Below are 19,744 nucleotides of genomic sequence, written 5' to 3' on the forward strand. Positions count from 1 at the left end.
GGGTAACTAAAGTGTTTTGATGCAAATTCGTAGGGTTTTATCCACCATAACTTCTAATGTTGTTCCTTGCTGTTTTAAGGTGTTTTTAAGTTGTTTTAGAGTGTTTTAGTGTGTTTTGTTTTATAATTCGAAAATCCCATAAAAATTTGAAAAATTGTTTTGAAAAACCCAAAAAGAGTTGTTTTAAGAGTCGTTTTTGTGTGTTTGTGTCTTAGGGTACCTTCCAACACAATGATAAGGATTTGGTTTATAATTGCATGACGGTTAGAAAGAGTTATAAACATAGAGAAAAGTTTGATTTACTCTTGGTATATGCTTGGTTAAGGTTATAATGTATGACTTCACATGCAATCATAAAAGAAAAAAATTCGTTTTTGTAACATGCTTGAAGGAAGGAACTCAAACAAACGCTACAACCCTGAGAGACTTGAGCCTATAACGTTCTTTGGAGAGTATAATCTGTGATTTCTTGTTTTCTAAAGTCGTTGCATGATCTCATTATTCTTTGCTTGGTTACTACTTAGAAGGCGTTTCATCATATAGTTCCAAATGCTAGAACTCATGCCCATTTCATTCAAAGCATGTTATTGATTTGCATAACACATATTCAAGAAGAAGTTGTGTAGTGACCACCACCATAGCCAAATAGCCTTACTTCCCATACTTCGTATATGTTGTAAGTTTTAACCCCATTGAGCCTCGTTTTGCCTTTATTCCTTGTTTACCCACATCACCCCTTACCTAGCTTAGAGTAGGACTTTCCTATACCCTTGTTCTTAAAGTTTAGTGAGCATGACTTAAATGAATTCCTTTTGAGTTACATTATGCAAGAAAATGAGTGTGGGGGAGTAAAAGTTTGTTCTTACGTTTATATGTATGTTTTGAGATTCAAAAGAAAAAGAAGAAGAAAAGAAAAAAAAAAATAATAAAGAGGAGTGAAAATAAGTAAGAATGAACTCACGAGCGTTGATGGTTGAAGAAAGGGTCCAAAAAAGTTGAATATGGCCCTAAGTTTTGTGTGATTTTCCCTTGGGTGTTCAAAGTTGACTTCTGCGTTCTTAAGGGAATTCTAAGTGCCTAATTCAATACTTTGCTCACTATTGCTTTAAGAATGTTTGTTTATCCTTCACCTTTCATTGTTAGCCAATACCCTAGCCCCGTTACTACCCTTTGACTTCTATATTGAGTGTTATGTATTTCAATTGTGGAGTTTGAACTTGGTATGAGCTTATGGTGTCACTGGTTCTCGCGTCTAAGTAGTAGCATTCCATTCATGAGATCATATCTAAACATGCTTATTAACTCCAGAAAATGCTTTCCTTATTATAACTTATGTGAGTGTTCGTCTACATGTTTACATCAATCTTCTCACATATACCTAGTGTAGGGTGTGTAGTCAGAAAATCTGTGTGAAAAACGAGAGTACATCTAGTAAGAAATTGAGGGAATTCTCTAGAGGCATGTTACTACATTTGAAATGTGTTTTAATTGCTTAATTGTGAACTAGTATGTGGTGACTATGATTAAGAATGTACTTAAGTGTAAAGATGGCTCAAATCTGTGAGAATAATGATTTTTAACTTGTCATGTGCATTGGAAGTCCCTGATACGATTGTTGGAAGGTGTAGGTTGTGTTTTGTTCTTTTTGTTTTGTTTTTCTGTTTTGCTCGAGGACTAGCAAAAGCTAAGTGTGGGGGTATTTGATAGGAGCATATTTATGCGACTTAAATGGCTTGTTCTCGTACATTTACGTTATGTTTCTTTAGTTATTTTAGTACTTTAAGCTATTTTCATGTGTTTGTAGGTCCAAAGGGCTAAAGGAGCAAAAAGATGCATTTTGGAGACTTTTGGAGCACTTTTGGGCTAAGGACGGATAGCTTATGCTTGAAGCCAAAGTGTTGGACGAAATTGAAGACCTAATTGGAGCCAAAGTGTTGGAACCTTGTTCTCTTTAGTTTTAGGACATTTAAACCTTTCCTAATCCCAATCATGCCATGCATAACACACATCCATTCTAACACATTGTCATTGCACATGCATTTCCTTCATTAGTTAACCCACATGCACTTATCACTTATCATCACCACATATCATATCACTTAATCACTTATCACTTATCATCACCACTTAACCACTTATCATATCATAACCACATATCATATCACTTATCACTTATCACCTACAACATCCACCTACTTCACCTACAACATCCACCTACTTCACCTACAACATCCACCCACTTCACCTACAACATCCACCTACTTCACCTACAACATCCACTTCACCTACAAAATCCACCTACTTCACCTACAACATCCACCTACTTCACCTACAAATGACATAGTCATATGTTCCCTCCACTACTCCTATAAATACCCTTGCATTCATTCATTCATGGACATCTCATTTCATACACAACACATTACAAACACATTCTCCCTTCCCTAGCCGTGAGCTTCCCATCCAAACCATCTTTCCATTTCCACCACTCCTCATCCATTTCCATAATCCCCCAAACCTCACCTTAGACCTTGTGCTACAACAACGAGGAAGATAAGAGGGCCTAAACGTTCATACAATTCAAGTGTGAGTTGTTGGAATGTTTAGGTGTTTCTTTGATTTCAAAGTTTAAATTTAATTCTCTTTGTTTTGTACGTATGAGGAATGGACGAGAAGAGTGCCTAAACGTTCATACAATTCAAGTTTGAGTTGTTGGAATGTTTAGGTGTTTCTTTGATTTCAAAGTTATGAGGAACTAAACCCCCTTTAGCTAGGGGGTGATTCGAAACTATGTTTATATTTGCAATATGAATTGATTAACTTTCGTTGGAATTTCATAAGTTGTGGATTCAATTTGTTTAACCGTTTGATTGATAACTTATTTATGAATGTTTATTAAGAATGCACGCTTAATTTTCATGCATGAATATGACACTAGAATATAAGTGAATTTCACCTAATCGTTATGAACTTATATTCACAAGTAGTGGAGGTTGCTTATAAACAATCGCGTTAAATGAATTCTTGGCACGAGTTTCATGCTCATCATAGTAACGAATGCCTCGTCAACACTTATAGTTTTCATAATGCTTAATGATCTTTGATTGTATCTTTATTGTGCTTTTCACGTAAAGGACTTTTGGAGAATGTGGTGAATTGCGTTGCGCTAACCCATCCAATTCATTAACTTAAGGAAAACTTGACGGTTAATTTAAGCGGACCTAATTAACCCGGGGCGTTGAGTTTCATAATTTATCGAAAGACCAACTGAGAATCAATCTTGTATGCAAGTGTAACATGTGTGGAGAAGAACCCCTTGGCTATTCCATCATCCATATTTTATTCTTATTTATATTTACATTCTGTTTTAATTGCAATTTGTTCATTTAGTTTAATTTTGTCAAAACCTAAATCCCCCTTTACTTTAATGTCAAATTAGTTAGAAATCAATTTAGTTTGTGTTTTTAAGAGTTTTGAGTCTTTTGAACTTGTTAGAATCTGTTTAGTTTATGTTTTAAAGTATTTTTGAATTCTTTGAGTCTAGTTTAGTGTTTTATATTGTTTTTACGTTTTTAAGTCAGTTTCCAAGAGATTAACAATCCCTCCTAATCCCCGGTCCAGAACGATCCCTACTTGCACCTATACTACAATTTGACAAAAAGAGGGTTTAATTTGTGCGCGTATAAAACTCGCATCACACACCTACTCATATATTCAGCAATTTCTCTTTTCATGCTAGACCAGTAATAAAATGGTCGAATGGTATGATACATTTTAGTACCCCAAGGATGCATTGCATATGCCGATATATGCGCTTCATCAAGAATTTCTTTCTTTAATTCAGCATTATTTGGCGCGTACATTCGTCTCTCTTGCATAAGCATACCATCAGACTCCCGAACTCTAAGATCTTTCTTTTTCCCCTGTGATAAAGCTTGAATTAACTTCTGGGTTTCTTCATCATTCATCTGAGCCTCGAGCACACGATCAATTAAAATTGGTCTGACTTGGAAACTAGCAAGCAAAGCTTCATCTCGATCTTCCACTTCTAACTTCACTCTAATGGATCTCAAATCTGCAAGAAGAGGGATACGACAAGCGTATAAAGCATTAATTTGGCCTTGAGACTTCCTACTAAGTGCGTCTGCCACCACATTTGCACAACCCGGGTGATACTCAATCGTGCAATCATAATCATTGAGCAATTCAATCCATCTTTATTGTCAATGATTAAGATCCCTCCGAGTGAAAAGATACTGAAGAATTTTATGATCCGTAAAAATCTTACATTTTTCACCATAAAGATAATGTCTCTAAATCTTCAAGGCAAAGATAATGGCTACTAATTCAAGATCATGAGTAGGATAATTCATCTCATGAGGCTTCAACTGTCGCGAAGCATAAGCAATCACCCTACCATGCTACATTAAAACACAACCTAGACCATTCAAGGAAGCATCACTATAGATCTCAAAATTACCACTATTATCTTGGAGCGTCAAAACAGGTGCATGAGTGAGACAATACTTCAACTGCTGGAAACTCTGCTGACAATTATCGTCCCACTCAAATCTAACATCTTGGCTTGTCAACCTCGTTAGTGGTAATGCAATAACTGAAAAATCTTTAACAAACTGTCGATAATAACCTGCTAGACCAAGGAAACTCCATACCTTCGTGACGGTTCGTGGCTGCTCCTAATTTTCAACAGCTGCTACCTTTTGAGGGTCTACCTGAATACCTTGGGTGGATATAACATGTCCCAAAAATGCCACTTAATTTAACCAAAATTGGCATTTGCTAAACTTAGCATACAATTGATGTTCCCTCAATTTCTTCAACACCAAAGTAAGATGTCGAACATTCTCTGCTTTAGACTTTGAGTACACCAGAATATCATCAATAAAGACAATGATAAACCTGTCTAAATATGGCTGGAATACTCAATTCATCAAATCCATAAAAGCTGCAGGTGCATTAGTTAACCCAAATCGCATCACAAGAAACTCATAATGACCATATCGAGTCCTAAAAGCAGTTTTAGGAACATCCTCACTTTTAATCTTCAATTGATAGTAACCAAACCTCAAATCAATCTTAGAAAATACACAGGCGCCCCGAAGCTGATCAAATAAATCATCTATACGCTACAACGGATAACGGTTTTTAATTGTTACCCGATTCAACTGACGATAATCAATACATAACCTCAAAGTCCCATCTTTCTTTCGCACAAATAAAACTGGAGCTCCTCAGGGTGACATACTAGGCTGAATAAAACCCTTATCAACTAATTCCTGCAACTGAATTTTCAATTCTCTCAATTCAGTAGGAGTCATTCGATAAGGAGTTAAAGATATAGGGTCTATACCTGGAAGTAAATCATTGGTGAACTCCACATCTCGGTATGGCGATAGTCCAGGTAAATCATCAGGGAATATGTCAGGAAAATGCCTAACTACTCGCACATCCTCCACACTACTAGGAGTATTATCATTCAACACCACATGAGCCAAATATCCCTGACAACCTTTCTTTAACAATCTTTTAGCCCTTATGGCAGAAATAACACCCTGCCTCACCCCACTACGATCACCCATAAATGTAACCTCAGGTAACCTAGGACGATGAAACGTAACTGTCTTCCCATAACAATGTATATTGGCAAGATTGTAATGTAACCAATATGTGCCCAAAATAATATCAAAATCAACAATATCTTACGGGATGAGGTCAGCTGGCATAACAACATCCTTTACTAACACGGGACATCTTGGATATACACAACTAATATAACATCTCTCCCCTCTAGGCATTACAAACTTTAAATCATACCCAAGAGGTGTAGGATGAGGTTGTGTCGTCTGAGCAAACGTATGAGAAATAATAGAATGTGTAGCACCACAATCAATTAATACTCTAGCAAAATGACCAAGAATATTAAACGTACCCATGATCAAATGAGGATTATTCTGAGCATCCTGCAGTGTAATGTGGTGAATACGTCCCTGTGCCTGCTATCGTCCTCCTCAACCTCTGCTAGCCTGATTACCACATCCCTGCACATTACGCCCCTGGCCTGGTTGACTAAGTTGCCTTGATGGTCTTACACTACTAGAAGCAACCTCTACGTGCTGGGACTGTCCTCCAAGATACCATTGAGGCCCATCAGCTAAATAGGGAGGATACGACGTATAACCTCCAGGCTACTGAGGGTAACCACTTTGATAATATGGATCATGCGGATATTGATACTGCCCTGCAGAATAAGGAGCTACATCATCCTGATAATAATAAGCGTCCCCACGATCAATCTGGGCATAACTACTAGATCCTGGAACCTGCTGGATCGGAACTGGTGGTGGTGAGAAAGGCAGCTGGGGTTTCTGCTGGTTCTGTGGACAATGAATAACCCTATACCCCATTTGACCACAAGTATAGCATCCACTGCTACCTCGCTAACACTCCCCCAAATGTCTATTATTACATCTGCGGTATAAGGTAGCACCTGTGCTACCAGAATCCTTCTATCTCAGAAAACGAGGACCTCCAGAAAATCTACCACCTCTTCTCTGCCCATTGGAACTCAAACCCCCGCTAGAAAAACTGGAACTAGCACCACTTCTCTTAAAGCTTTGAGTCTTACGAGGTCCCTAAGACGATTGACCCTTATCTTTATCATTTTTATTCTGGCCACTATCTTTTTCTTCTTCCTCTTTGCTATCACTGGGCATGTTCTCTGAATCTTTAATTCGAAGCAAAATCTGATAAAACTCCTGGTAACTAGCACGCAGAGTTGTGGTCACTATAGAACGCCACTTCTTTCGAGTACCCAACGTAAAACGACGGAGTATCTCAACCGGATTAGCAGCAATTTCCGGGTGATAACGAGACAAATTAGTAAACCTCTTGTAGTACTCATTAGCTATCATCATTCCATGCTTCAGGTGTGTAAATTCTTGCTTCTTGCGAACTATATGCTATGAAGGAATGAATCTCTTCTGAAATAACTGTTTAAAAACTTCCCAATCAGCAACTTCCTCTGGTGATAACTAATAAGACTCCTGTCTCCACCAAAATGCAAGCTCCTGACCTAAAATCTAGGTAGTCGTCTCAACCCACTTATCTTTAAGGAGATTTCCCTGTCTCTGCATCAAACGGAAAGTCTTCTCAAAATGATTAAGCCACTGCTCAGCTCCCTTATGTCCTTCATTACCCATCCCATAAACTTATCCAATTTCAAATTATACATAGTCTCTAGAAGAGTCATCTGGGGAGGGCGAAGCAAAGACTGAATAGCATTGGCTATAGCTTCCCCTAACTGAGCAATATTAGGGAAACTAGACTCAGCAGAGGAACGTGGCTCTCTACGAGGCGGCATAATTCTGACAGAAGATACCAAAATAATTAGAATATTCACAAGATATGCAGGACTACCAAACCTAGGCTCTAATACCAAACTGACACACTCCAACCAAAATCAAGTTGTGTTGGCCGTCACGTGAGGGTGACGTAGCCATGTGCACAATGCAGAAATGATAATGATATAAAGAAATATGAATAACTAGCTAACTAATTTACACTAAGCAAATAAAAGTGCAATCCCGATATTTAAGTGTGATACACCGTAATCAGAGCATAGGTGGCCTAAGTGTTATCCAGCAGGACAAGTACTAATTAGACAATACCATAGGTGGTCTGCGCATAAGTCGAAACCACCTAAAGTGGTCTGTACGACAGGACTGGGTGTAAATAAATACAGTCAAGTGCTACGATCACGTGAAGACTGTGCGAATGATCGCGAGTCACATACGAGTCAGAACCACCTATAGTGGTCCGTATGACAGGATTGTGCACCTAACTTGGATCCAAGGTGAGCGTATGGTGCGGGAGGTGAATATCACGTGAAGGACTGTGCCCTAACCACGAGCGAGAGCACTAACACTGGGGTGCAGGTTATGAGCTATAGATACATCTCAGCATAATCATGCAACTCACATCCATAATCTATAAACCAAAAGCCCACTCACTGATATGTGGAAGGGGTCGTAGTCCCCGAGTCTCGCTTGACTGCGCTCGTCCTCTGGAAAAGTCTCACCTATATACAAACAACTATTTTAACATTATTTTAAGCACATAACCAAAATTAGATAATAACTACTCAAACGTTGCTCAATTGAGGTATTTGAATATACCATTGTGGCCTACTTAACCCCACGAACATTCCCATATTTTTGGAATAATTTTCTAAGTTCCCACGCGTAAGGTTCATTTTGGCACAAATTTCATGAATTTTGGTTGAGAAATGGATGAGATATTAAGGTTTGAAATTTTCACAAAATCCAGCGATAGCAGAAGTGGTCGGCGTCAGACTCTAGAGAACCAAGGAAGAAGGAGGAGAATATTATGTCAAAGTTGACAGAATATGCTAACGGCGTCAGGTATATTTAACGGTATATTCCATTATTTAACAGAATATTCCCTAACATCTTTAGGGATTATGTCCAATGTGCCAGGCACGTGCCTACATGTGGCCGTGCCTTGGTCGGCACGTGAGAACGAAAGGAACACATCCTTACCACTTTTAGGTCCTAAAACCAACAGAATTTGGTCAGAAAAATCTCGATAGTCTAACCACCCCTGCAACTTGACGAACTCGAGTTTCTTGATGTCCAAAACCTTCAAAAATTCTTCTATAAGCTTCGTGAAGAAGTATTAAGACTCCCTTGGACCCTAAAACTCAATGAAACATCTGCGATCACGATGGAGTAACAGTGCACCTTGTTGGAACTCCCTGGTTCTCAAGATTTCGAAGTCCTCGTGTCTAACCAAAGCTATAGTTCGACTCCTGAGCTTGAAATGAGCACAAAGATAAGATCCACAACCTCGATCTATGAGTGATGAAGTGGTTTGAGAGAATGACCGTACGGGTTTTATGGAAAATGGAAGAAAATCCGAAAGGGAGAGAGAGAAAGAGAGGTCAACGGGTGTGTGTGTGTGGTCTAGGTTTGGCCAACCAAACAAAATAAAACAAAAATCTTAATTTCTAATTGGGTCCAACTATTTAGGAAGGAAAAGAATTGGTCCCAAACCCTAAGCTTATTCACACAACACACTCAACGTTCTAGGGCATAAAAGTCATTTCCACGCTATCGAGGACAAAATATATTATAATTCGGGACAGGTTGTCACATTATTTGCAAGAAAGCATCGATACCCCAAATAACAAATCTTACGACTTGCCGGCAAGTAAATTGATTATGTATCATGCATGCAATGGGAACATGCTTTAAAGCTATGTGTACTCCATCCTAACAACATTCCATAACCCGAAAAATCACTTATGATACATAAGACGACATCCTTCATCATAAAATTTTGGTTGGTATATGCATCATAAGTGGGAATGCCCACCTCCCATAACTCATTCAACTAGTCAATCAATGGGCGCATATACACATCAATCTCTTTACTAGGACTGCGCAATCCTGGTATTAACAGAGACAACAACAAATTCAATTGCTTCATACACATCTAGGGCGACAAATTGTAAATAGAAAGCACCACGAGCCATGTGCTATGGTCATGCCTCATTTTCCCAAAAGGATTAAATCCATCACTGCCCAACCCTAATCGAACGTTTTGAATATCTGACGCAAACTCTGGATATAAATCATCTGAATGCTTCCATGCTAGAGAACATAAATCATGCCTCATAAACTCATCCTTAGGAAATTTAGTTGTGTGCCACCTCATATGTTCAGCCATATGCTTTGACATAAAAAATTGCTGCAATTGTGCTTTTAAAGGAAAATACCACATAACCTTAGCTACGATTTTTTTCCTTGAGCTATCCTCTGTGTTGGTTATTTTATACCTTGATTTACCATAAACTGAGCACACGGTTAACTTTGAAGTGTCTTTCTAATAGATCATGCAATCATTGGGACATGCATCAATCTTCACATACATCATGCCCAAGTCATTTATAAGTTTTTTTTCTTTATAACAGGATTTAGGCAAACAATCCCCTTCAAGCAACATTCTTTTAATTAACTCGAGTAAAGTGGTGAAGATCCTGCTGGCATTCCCGCTCAACACTTGATCTGATATAGTTTTACAACTGCTTCCAATTTCTTAAACTCCTTACAACCTGCCCACAAATATTGATTTGCCTCTTTAAGTGATGTGAATATTATGTTGACACACAAATTAAACCCTATTTGTGACAATTGTAGTAATGAAGTAAGTAGGGATCGTTCTAACCGGGGATTAACTAGGGGTGCTAATCTAATTTGAATTGACTCAAAAACACAAAAACTAAAATTTAATTTGGTCGAATTTGAAAGTGTTTATGACTCCAAATGCTTAAAAACACAAAATAAAACAAATACAAATGACTACGACTCAACAAAATATGGGGGGATTGTGGTTGGATGAATTTAAACTAAATGGGCAGATTGTAAAGAAAATAGATTTTAAGACAAAATTTGGATGAATCAATGGATGATGGGATAGCTAAGGGGTTCTTCTCCACATATGAAATATATGCAACGTAAATCAATTTCCAATTATCAATCCAATAAGTTATGAACCTCGACACTCCAAGTTAATTAGGTCCGCTTAAATTAACCTTCAGATTTCCCTAGAATCATTGAATTGGATGAATATGCATCGCAAACAAATTATTCCTAACAAATTCTCTATATGAACAGCATGATAAAGATATAAGTTAGAATCATTACGTTCTTTGGAAATCATAAGCATCGACAAGGCATTTGTAACTATGAAAAGCATGATACGCTTGCCAGGAATCTACTTAACATGATCGTGACTAGCAACCTTCACTACTTGTGAATATAAATTCATAACGATTAGGTGAAACAAACTTATATCCTAGCATCAAATTCAAGCATGCAAATTAAGCGTGCACTCTCAATCAACATACAAGAATAAGTTCTAAATCAAACGGTTAAGCAAATTGTATTCAAAACTTATGCAACGATAATTGGAAGTAATCAACTTATTTCACATATATAATCATGGTTTCAAATCACCCCCTAGCTAACTAGGGGGTTTAGCCTCTCATGTTCACAAAAAGAAAAATACAATTGAATTTAAACATAAAGCACAAAGGATTGATTACACCTAGAACGCCCAACGAATCCACGTGAATTTCGGCGCGTCCAAGCTCCTCTTTCTCCTTTCTTCTTGCTGCGGCAGTGAGGTTAAATGGTGTTGGTGGATGATTTGCGGGTTTAGGGATGTATTTATGGAGGAAGGATGGTATGGTGGCTGGAATGGAGATGGTGGCAGCACGGCAAAGGGAAAAATGGGAGAGAATGATGGCTATAGGTTGCGGCTGTTAAGAATATTCCCGAGTGAATGGATTGTGAGCGGCTGATGTGGGGAATTCGGTCAATGGCTGAATAGTTTTTTTTTTGTCAATTCCCTCAATGGCAGCGGCTAGGGTGTATTTTAGGTTGAATGTGATTTGCGGCAGTTTTTCAGAATTTGGGTGAATGAGGAATAATTGATTATGGTGAATGGCTAATGGGGGGGGCCACGGCTTGGGCAGTAATATGTGTTAAAAGGGGCTGAATGAATGCTACGGCTTGGATGAAATAAAGGGTTAATGATTAATGAGAACTTGCGGCTGAGATGGGAACTAGAAAGCTTAGGGTTTATTTTTGGATGGGAATTGCGGCTGAAAAATAATAAGAAAAATAAGAAGAGGTCCCTAAGGTGCGGCTAAATGGTGGAAACCCTAGGGTTTTGAAATTCAAACCCTCTTTTATTTTTATTAACTAAAATTCACCTAAAGGCTGCTAGAATTTAGGAAATAAAACTAGAAATTAAAGGGAATGGCTTAATAGGTGCGGCTAGGGTTTAGGGTTAGGATTTGGGCTAGGGCCTTCGTTTTGTGTCCTAAAGCGCCTACAAAGACTTCAAAGTGGCTAGAAAAATACGGACGTTTAAGATTAGGAAAGGTTACCAAAACGGGAAACTTAGGATTAACTTTCCTAAAATAGGAAACCTTGTTTGAGTAGGATTCCTCGTTTTGGTAAGAATTCATCATTGGAGTAGGAATTCGTCCTTTCTTCAAGTCTTCAACTCATTCATTCCTCTTTCGCTCCAAAAGACTCCAATTTGCATCTTCTTGCACACTTTGGCCTTATAATCTGAAAATACACAAAAGTGGCCTTAAACACTAAAATAACTAAATAAACACAACATAAATGCACGAGAACAAGCTAATTAAGTCGCATGAATATGCTCCTATCAAATTCCCCCACACTTAACTTTTGCTAGTCCTCGAGCAAAACAAAACAACTAAAGAAAACAAGACGAAACAAAACAAACAAAACATAACCTAAACCTTCCAACGATTGCCTCAGGGATTTCCAATGAAACATGACATGTCAAAGATCATTACTCACATAGCTTTTAGTCTTCCCTCCCCTCAAGCATATACTTAATCATAGTCACCATTCACTAGTTCGCATTTAATCAATTAAAACACATTTTGAATGTAGTAACATGCCTTAGAGAATTCCCTCAATTCCTCACTAGTTATGCACTCTATTTTCACTCAGATTTTCTGACTACACGCCCTACACTATTTATATGTGAGTAGATTGATGTAAACATGAAAGACTAGTTCTCACATACATTATAACAAAGAACGCAATTTCAAGAGTAATTACACGTGTTTAGATATGATCTCATGAATGGAATGCTACTACTTAGATGCGAGAACCAGTGACACCATATGCTCATACCAAATTCAAACTCCACAATTGAAATGCACAACACTCAAGATAGAAGTCAAGGGTTGTAACGGGGCTTGGGGTATTGGCTAACAACGAAAGGTAGGGATAAACAAAAGTTCTTTAAGCAATAGTAAGTAAAGTAATGAAATTAAGACCTAGAATTCCCTTAGAATGCAGAAATCAACTTTTAGACAAATAGGGACGATTCAAACAACTCCTAGGGCCTAATTCATTGTTTTGGGCCCTTATTCCAACAAACAATACTTTTCAACTATTTTTTCATTTTTTTTTTTCTTTTCTTTTCTTTCTTTCTTTTTTTTTTTTTTTTTTTTTTTTTTTTTTTTTTTTTTTTTTTTAACCGTGCCTATGGCACATAAACTAACATCCATAATCCTTCCCCCACACTTATTTTCTGCAACACCATAATCAAAAGGAATTCATTCATGCTTACTATGCTTCAAGAACAAGGGTACGGATGGTCCTAATCTAGGCTAGGTGAGGATAATGTGGGTTAACAAAGAACATGGGCTAACATGGCTCAATGGGGTTAAACTTAAACACAAAATGAGTTAAGGACACATGGCTATTTGGCTTTTGGTGGTGGTCACTACACAACTTCATCTTGAATACGTGTTATGCAAATCAATGACATGCTTTGAATGAAATGGGCATGAGTTCTAGCATTTGGAACTAAGTGATGAAAACGCCTTCTAAGTAGTAACCAAGCAATGAATAATGAGATCATGCAACGACTTTTAGAAAACAATAATGCATAGATTTTAACTCTCCAAATAACGTTTAGGCTCAAGTCTCACTGGGATGTAGCGTTAGTTTGAGTTCATTCCTTCAAGCATGTTACAAAAACTGATTTTTATCATTTGTGATTACATGTGAATTCGTAAACTATAACTACAAACAAGCATAAACCAAAGAGTATATCAAACGTCCATCCATGTTTGTAACTTTCTTTAACCAACATGCAATTAAAAACCAAATCCTCATCATTGTGTTGGAAGGTACCCTACGACACAAACAAACATACAAACACAACTCTTTTTGGGTTTTTCAAAACAATTTTTCAAATTTTTAGGGGATTTTCGGATTTTTCAAAATAACACATAAAAAGACTCTAAAAATAGCTTAAAAACACTTAAAAACAGTGGAAAACAAGTTTAGACATGTTAGGTGGTAATACCCTACGAATTTCATGCAAAAATATCTCAAAACAGAATGTTACCCCCCCACACTTAAACTAAACATTGTCCTCAATGTTTTAGACACAATTGAACACATTACACATAACAAAAAGTAAGCAACAAAGGAAAAGGGTTTAGGGACGCAAATCTGAGTGTGGAGCGATTCCCAAGTTCTTCCTTTGTTGAGTGCATGGGTTGCCTCCCAAGTAGCGCTTTCTTTTACGTCTTGCAGCCGGACGATGCCACATTGATCAACCTTCATGGGAACCCACGGCATAGTGGGTTGTCTCCTCCACATCATGTTCTACAAAGCTCTCGTAGTAAGGCTTCAAGCGATGCCCATTCACCTTGAACTCTTGACCTGTTTTGAAACTACGAACTTGGACTGCACCATGAGGAAAAACATTAGTAATAACAAAGGGTCCAATCCAACGTGAACGTAACTTACCCGGAAATAGACGAAGACGAGAATTAAATAACAACACTTTCTGTCCAACAGAGAAGGACTTGGTGCGAATCATCTTGTCATGAAAAGCCTTTGTCTTTTCCTTGTAAAGTCGAGCATTCTCGTAAGCTTCATTCCGTATCTCCTCAAGTTCATTCAATTGAAGCTTACGATGAATTCCCGCCTCATCTACATCCATGTTGAACTTCCTCACGGCCCAATGAGCCTTGTGCTCCAATTCCACCGGTAAGTGACATGGTTTGCCATACACAAGCCGAAATGGAGACATTCCTATGGGTGTTTTGTAGGCGGTCCTATAAGCCCACAATGCATCCTCTAACCTCAAGCTCCAATCTTTTCTTGTTGGGCCAACCGTCTTCTCAAGAATCTGTTTTATCTCGCGATACGACACCTCGGCTTGCCCGCTTGTTTGAGGATGATAGGGTGTCGAAACCCTATGTGTAACTTTGTACTTCTTGAGCAGTGCCTCGATTGTGCGATTACAAAAATGTGAACCTCCATCACTTATAAGGACTCGAGGCATTCCAAACCTAGCAAAAATGTTAGACTTCACAAAATCTGCAACCACTTTGGAATCGTTAGTACGGGTGGCTTTTGCTTCCACCCATTTGGAAACATAATCCACCGCCAACAAGATATAGATAAAACCATGGGAGGAAGGAAAGGGACCCATAAAATCAATTCCCCACACATCAAATATTTCAACAGAAAGTATAGGGTTTTGTGGCATTTGATCCTTAACACTTATATTACCCATTCGTTGACAACGATCACATGTAAGGCAAAATGTCCTAGCATCCTTAAAAATGGTTGGCCAATAAAACCCGCATTCTAAAACTTTAAGTGCAGTGCGTTGGGTGCCAAAATGTCCCCCACATGCATATGAATGACAAAATGTTAAAATAGATTGAAACTCAGATTCATTCACACAACGTCGTACAATTTGATCAGGACAAAATTTCCAAAGGTATGGGTCATCCCAGACATAAAACCTAGCATCCTTTATCAGCTTATCACGTTGATTCCTATTAAGTGTGCTAGGGGTGTGTTTAGATACCAAAAAGTTCACCAAATCTGCATACCAAGGCTCACTTACCTGGATGGACATTAATTGCTCATCGGGAAAGGTTTCAGGAATTGGCGATGCTTCCTCATGTACCATTCGACTGAGGTGGTCAGCCACCACATTCTCTACGCCCTTCTTATCTCGAATCTCAATGTCAAACTCTTGTAAAAGCAACAGCCATCGAATTAGTCTAGGCTTAGCTTCCTTCTTCGTGAGCAAATACTTGAGAGCTGCATGATCAGTAAAAATAATAACTTTAGTACCAAGTAAGTATGATCGAAACTTATCTAATGCAAATACCACAGCAAGTAATTCTTTTTCAGTGGTTGAGTAATTCAATTGAGCATCATTTAGTGTCCTAGATGCATAATAAATAACATGAGGTTGTTTATTCTTTCGCTGCCCCAAAACAGCACCAATCGCATAGTCCGAAGCATCGCACATCAACTCGAATGGAAGGCTCCAATCTGGAGGTGTGATAATGGGAGCTGAAGTGAGAGCCTCCTTGAGGTGGTTGAATGCCTTCTCACACGCCTCGTTGAACTCGAAAACCACCTCCTTTTGAAGCAATCGGCATAGTGGCTGCGCAATCTTGGAGAAATCCTTTATGAAGCGCCTATAAAAACCTGCATGACCAAGAAACGAACGAATCTCTCTAACCGAAGTTGGAGAGGGTAAGTGACGAACAAGGTCTACCTTAGATTTATCCACTTCAATGCCTTTTTCAGAAATAATATGTCCTAGAACAATACCTTGCTTAACCATGAAATGACATTTTTCCCAATTAAGCACAAGATTCGTTTCAACACAACGTTTCAAAATTAAGGTCAGATTATTCAAGCAATGATCGAATGAATTACCAAACACGCTAAAATCATCCATGAATATCTCAATAATCTTCTCCACATAATCAGAGAATATACTCACCATGCATCGTTGAAATGTTGCAGGGGCATTGCACAACCCAAATGGCATACGTCGATATGCAAAGGTGCCAAAGGGGCACGTGAAAGTTGTCTTTTCCTGATCCTCCGGAGCTATCACAATTTGGTTATATCCGGAATATCCATCAAGAAAGCAATAAAATTTATAACCGGCTAACCTTTCTAGCATTTGGTCCAGGAATGGCAATGGAAAGTGATCCTTCCTTGTCATGGCATTTAACTTCCTGTAATCAATACACACACGCCAACCTGTCACAACACGAGTGGGTACAAGCTCTTGTTCTTCATTCTTCACCACCGTGACTCCGGACTTCTTTGGAACAACCTGCACGGGTGACACCCAACGACTATCAGAAATAGGATATATAACACCACAATCAAGCAATTTTATAATCTCCTTTTTTACTACTTCCAACATGGGTGGATTAAGGCGACGTTGAGCTTCACGAGATGGCTTGGCTCCCTCCTCCAAAAGGATGCGATGCATGCATGTGGTGGGACTAATGCCTTTGATATCCGCCAAGGTCCATCCAATGGCAGGTTTGTGCTCCTTTAACACCCTTATCAACTTGTCTTCTTCTTGGGCCGTGAGTGAACTAGAAATGATGACAGGTAGTGTCTGATCTTCTCCCAAGAAAACATACTTCAAGTGACTAGGTAATGGCTTTAACTCAAGTGTAGGTGGCTGCACAATTGATGGAAGTAACTTGTTAGTCAAAACTGAATCTAAAAGTGAGAGTGGAGACTTACCAGAGTGTGAGGGCAATGACTCAAGGGCCGCGACCATTTCAAGCACTTCACTACAAGGGGGCACGGCAATATGGTCAGATTCCATGCCGTGGCTTGCCAGGCTTCCCCTACCCTCATTTCTTGCTCCTATGCCGTGCACTAAGGCTACTTCAAGTGCATCTTCGTTCCTTCGATTCAAATGTACCTGTGCCAAAGAATCAACAATGTCAATAGCAAAACAAGAATGGTCCTCAATTGGATATTTAATAGTTTCAGAAAGATTAAAACGAATAATGTCCCCGTCAAATTCCATGGTTAATGTTCCCGTATACACATCTATCTTTGTTCTCGCTGTTTTCATGAATGGACGGCCTAGCAAGATTGGCAATGATGGAGCATGGCTCGAATCCTCCATTTCTAAGACATAAAAATCTGCAGGAAAGATAAGATGATTGACCTGCACTAAAACATCCTCAAGGACTCCCTTGGGATAAGCGTTAGAACGATCAGCCAATTGAATTATAACGCCATCTTGTTTTAACTCACCCAGGTTCATAGATGCATAAATGGAATATGGCATAACATTAATAGAAGCACCTAAATCTAACATGCATTGCTCAAATCTAGTGTTTCCAATTGTGCATGGGATAGTAAAGCTTCCTGGGTCCTTACATTTTGGAGGCAACTTTCGTTGCAAAACCGCTGATACATTCTCACTTACTTTTACAACTTCCTTGTTTGAAATTCTTTTCCTAGTTGTGCATAATTCTTTTAAAAATTTTGCATACATGGGTACTTGCTTAATAGCATCAAGTAAAGGAATGTTTACTTGGACTTTTCGAAAGGTATCCAAAATGTCCTTTTCGCTTTCTTCCTTCTTCGATTGCGCAAATCTGCGAGGGAAAGGAACATCGGGCAGATTAGTGTTCGAAATCACAACATTTGGGACAACCTTACCTGAGGTGGATGGATGGGGGGTCGTAGATGGTTGTGGCATGGGTGGTACCACCCTTGCCGTGGGGTGATTTTTCTCCTCTTCTTCGATTCGTATCTTCTCATCTTCCTTGTTTCCCACTTCTTTCCCACTTCTTAGTGTGATAGCTTTCGCAGATTCGAAACCACCCTTGGGATTGACTACCGTAGTGCTCGGTAACTTACCGTTTTCACGAATTTGTCCCAAAAATTCGGCCATTTGGCCCATTTGCTTCTTCAGCTCATTAACCTCCTTTGCTTGGTTCTGCATTCCCTGCGCCATTGTGGTTAGTAACTGATATGTTTTATCGTCATTCATAGACGTACCTGAGTTGGTTTGGGATGATTGTGCTTGAGGAGGTGGTTGTGGTGCCATTGGCCTTGGAAAGAAACCCGGGGGTTGTCGGAATCCACTTTGTTGGGCATATTGTGGTGCATCTCTCCATCTGAAATTGGGGTGGTCACGCCATCCCTGATTGTATGTGTTGGAGAAAGGATCACCTCTTGGTTGGTTCTGATTCCCATAGCCCACGGCATTGGCAGATTCCCACCCTCCGTTCTCAATTAATTGAGGGCATTGATCAGATTGGTGTCCTTGAATGGAACATACACCACAGATTGTAGTGCCTTGCGTCTTAGGGCCTTCAACAAACTGTGATAACATAGACGTAAGGTTAGCCATTTGGGATTGTAACTCAGAAATAGAACTTACCTCATTTACATGTTGTGGCTGTGGGGTGTCTCTCTGCCCAACACCTTCATATTGTTGTGCATTGAGTGCTCGATTAGCAATGAGAATTTTGGCATCCCTAGGCGTCTTGTCCACTAGAGCTCCTCCCGCGGATGCATCCAACATTTGCCGTTCAAGTGGTAAAAGGCCTTCGTAAAAATATTGAAGAAGTAGCTCCTCCTTCATCTGGTGCTGTGGACAGGAAGCAACAAGAGATTTAAAACGTTCGTAATACGTAGGAAAAGATTCACCTTGGCTTTGCTGAATTCCACTAATCTTCTTGCGAAGAAGAATGACTCGTGATGTCGGAAAGAACTTCTCTAAAAAGGCTCGCTTCATACTCTCCCATGATGTGACAGTTCCGGGAGCCAACTCATACAACCAATCCTTGGCCTTCTCCACCAAAGAAAAAGGAAAAGCCTTCATCTTCAATATGTTGCTGTCCACGTTCACCGGTGTCATACTTGAGCACACCACCTCGAATTCCTTTAGATGCTTGTTCGGATCCTCCATGGCCAACCCATGGTATTTCGGAATATGGTGGAGCAAGCTGGACTTCAACTCAAATTCATCAGTCTTCTCAGGGGCTGCCCTAGGGTATTGGATGCAAAGAGGTGCTGCATTGGCCAAACCCGAGGCAGAAAGCTCCTTGATGGTTCGATTGTCCACTGCCATGGTTGGTACTTCCTCTTCAACCCAATCCGTGGCCTCCTCTTCAACCTCAACTTCAACTTCTTGCTCTTCTAATTCAGGTTCGGGACTAGGAGGATTAGACGGTTGCGATTTCTTTTTCCTTCTCAAAGTCCTCTCGAAATCACCGTCAAAGTCGGAGATATGCTCACGAACAGGTTGTGAGCCACGGGTCATA

General features: G+C 39.3%; 1 protein-coding gene across 1 annotated transcript; it reads right to left on the minus strand.

Annotated features, from left to right (window-relative positions):
* Positions 1–6,653: 6,653 nt before the first annotated feature.
* On the minus strand, positions 6,654–19,744 carry LOC137710000 (uncharacterized). The gene is made up of 4 exons (XM_088687210.1): positions 16,032–19,744; positions 15,662–15,731; positions 7,217–7,385; positions 6,654–6,980 (listed from the first exon to the last, which is right to left on the minus strand). Exons 1-4 carry the CDS (start codon positions 19,741–19,743, stop codon positions 6,654–6,656), a joined length of 4,278 nt encoding a protein of 1,425 aa, XP_088543336.1. The 5' UTR covers position 19,744.

The sequence above is a fragment of the Pyrus communis genome, chromosome 16, assembly GCF_041283825.1.
Source record: "Pyrus communis isolate YQ-2024b chromosome 16, ASM4128382v1, whole genome shotgun sequence".
Classification (NCBI taxonomy): Eukaryota; Viridiplantae; Streptophyta; class Magnoliopsida; order Rosales; family Rosaceae; genus Pyrus; species Pyrus communis.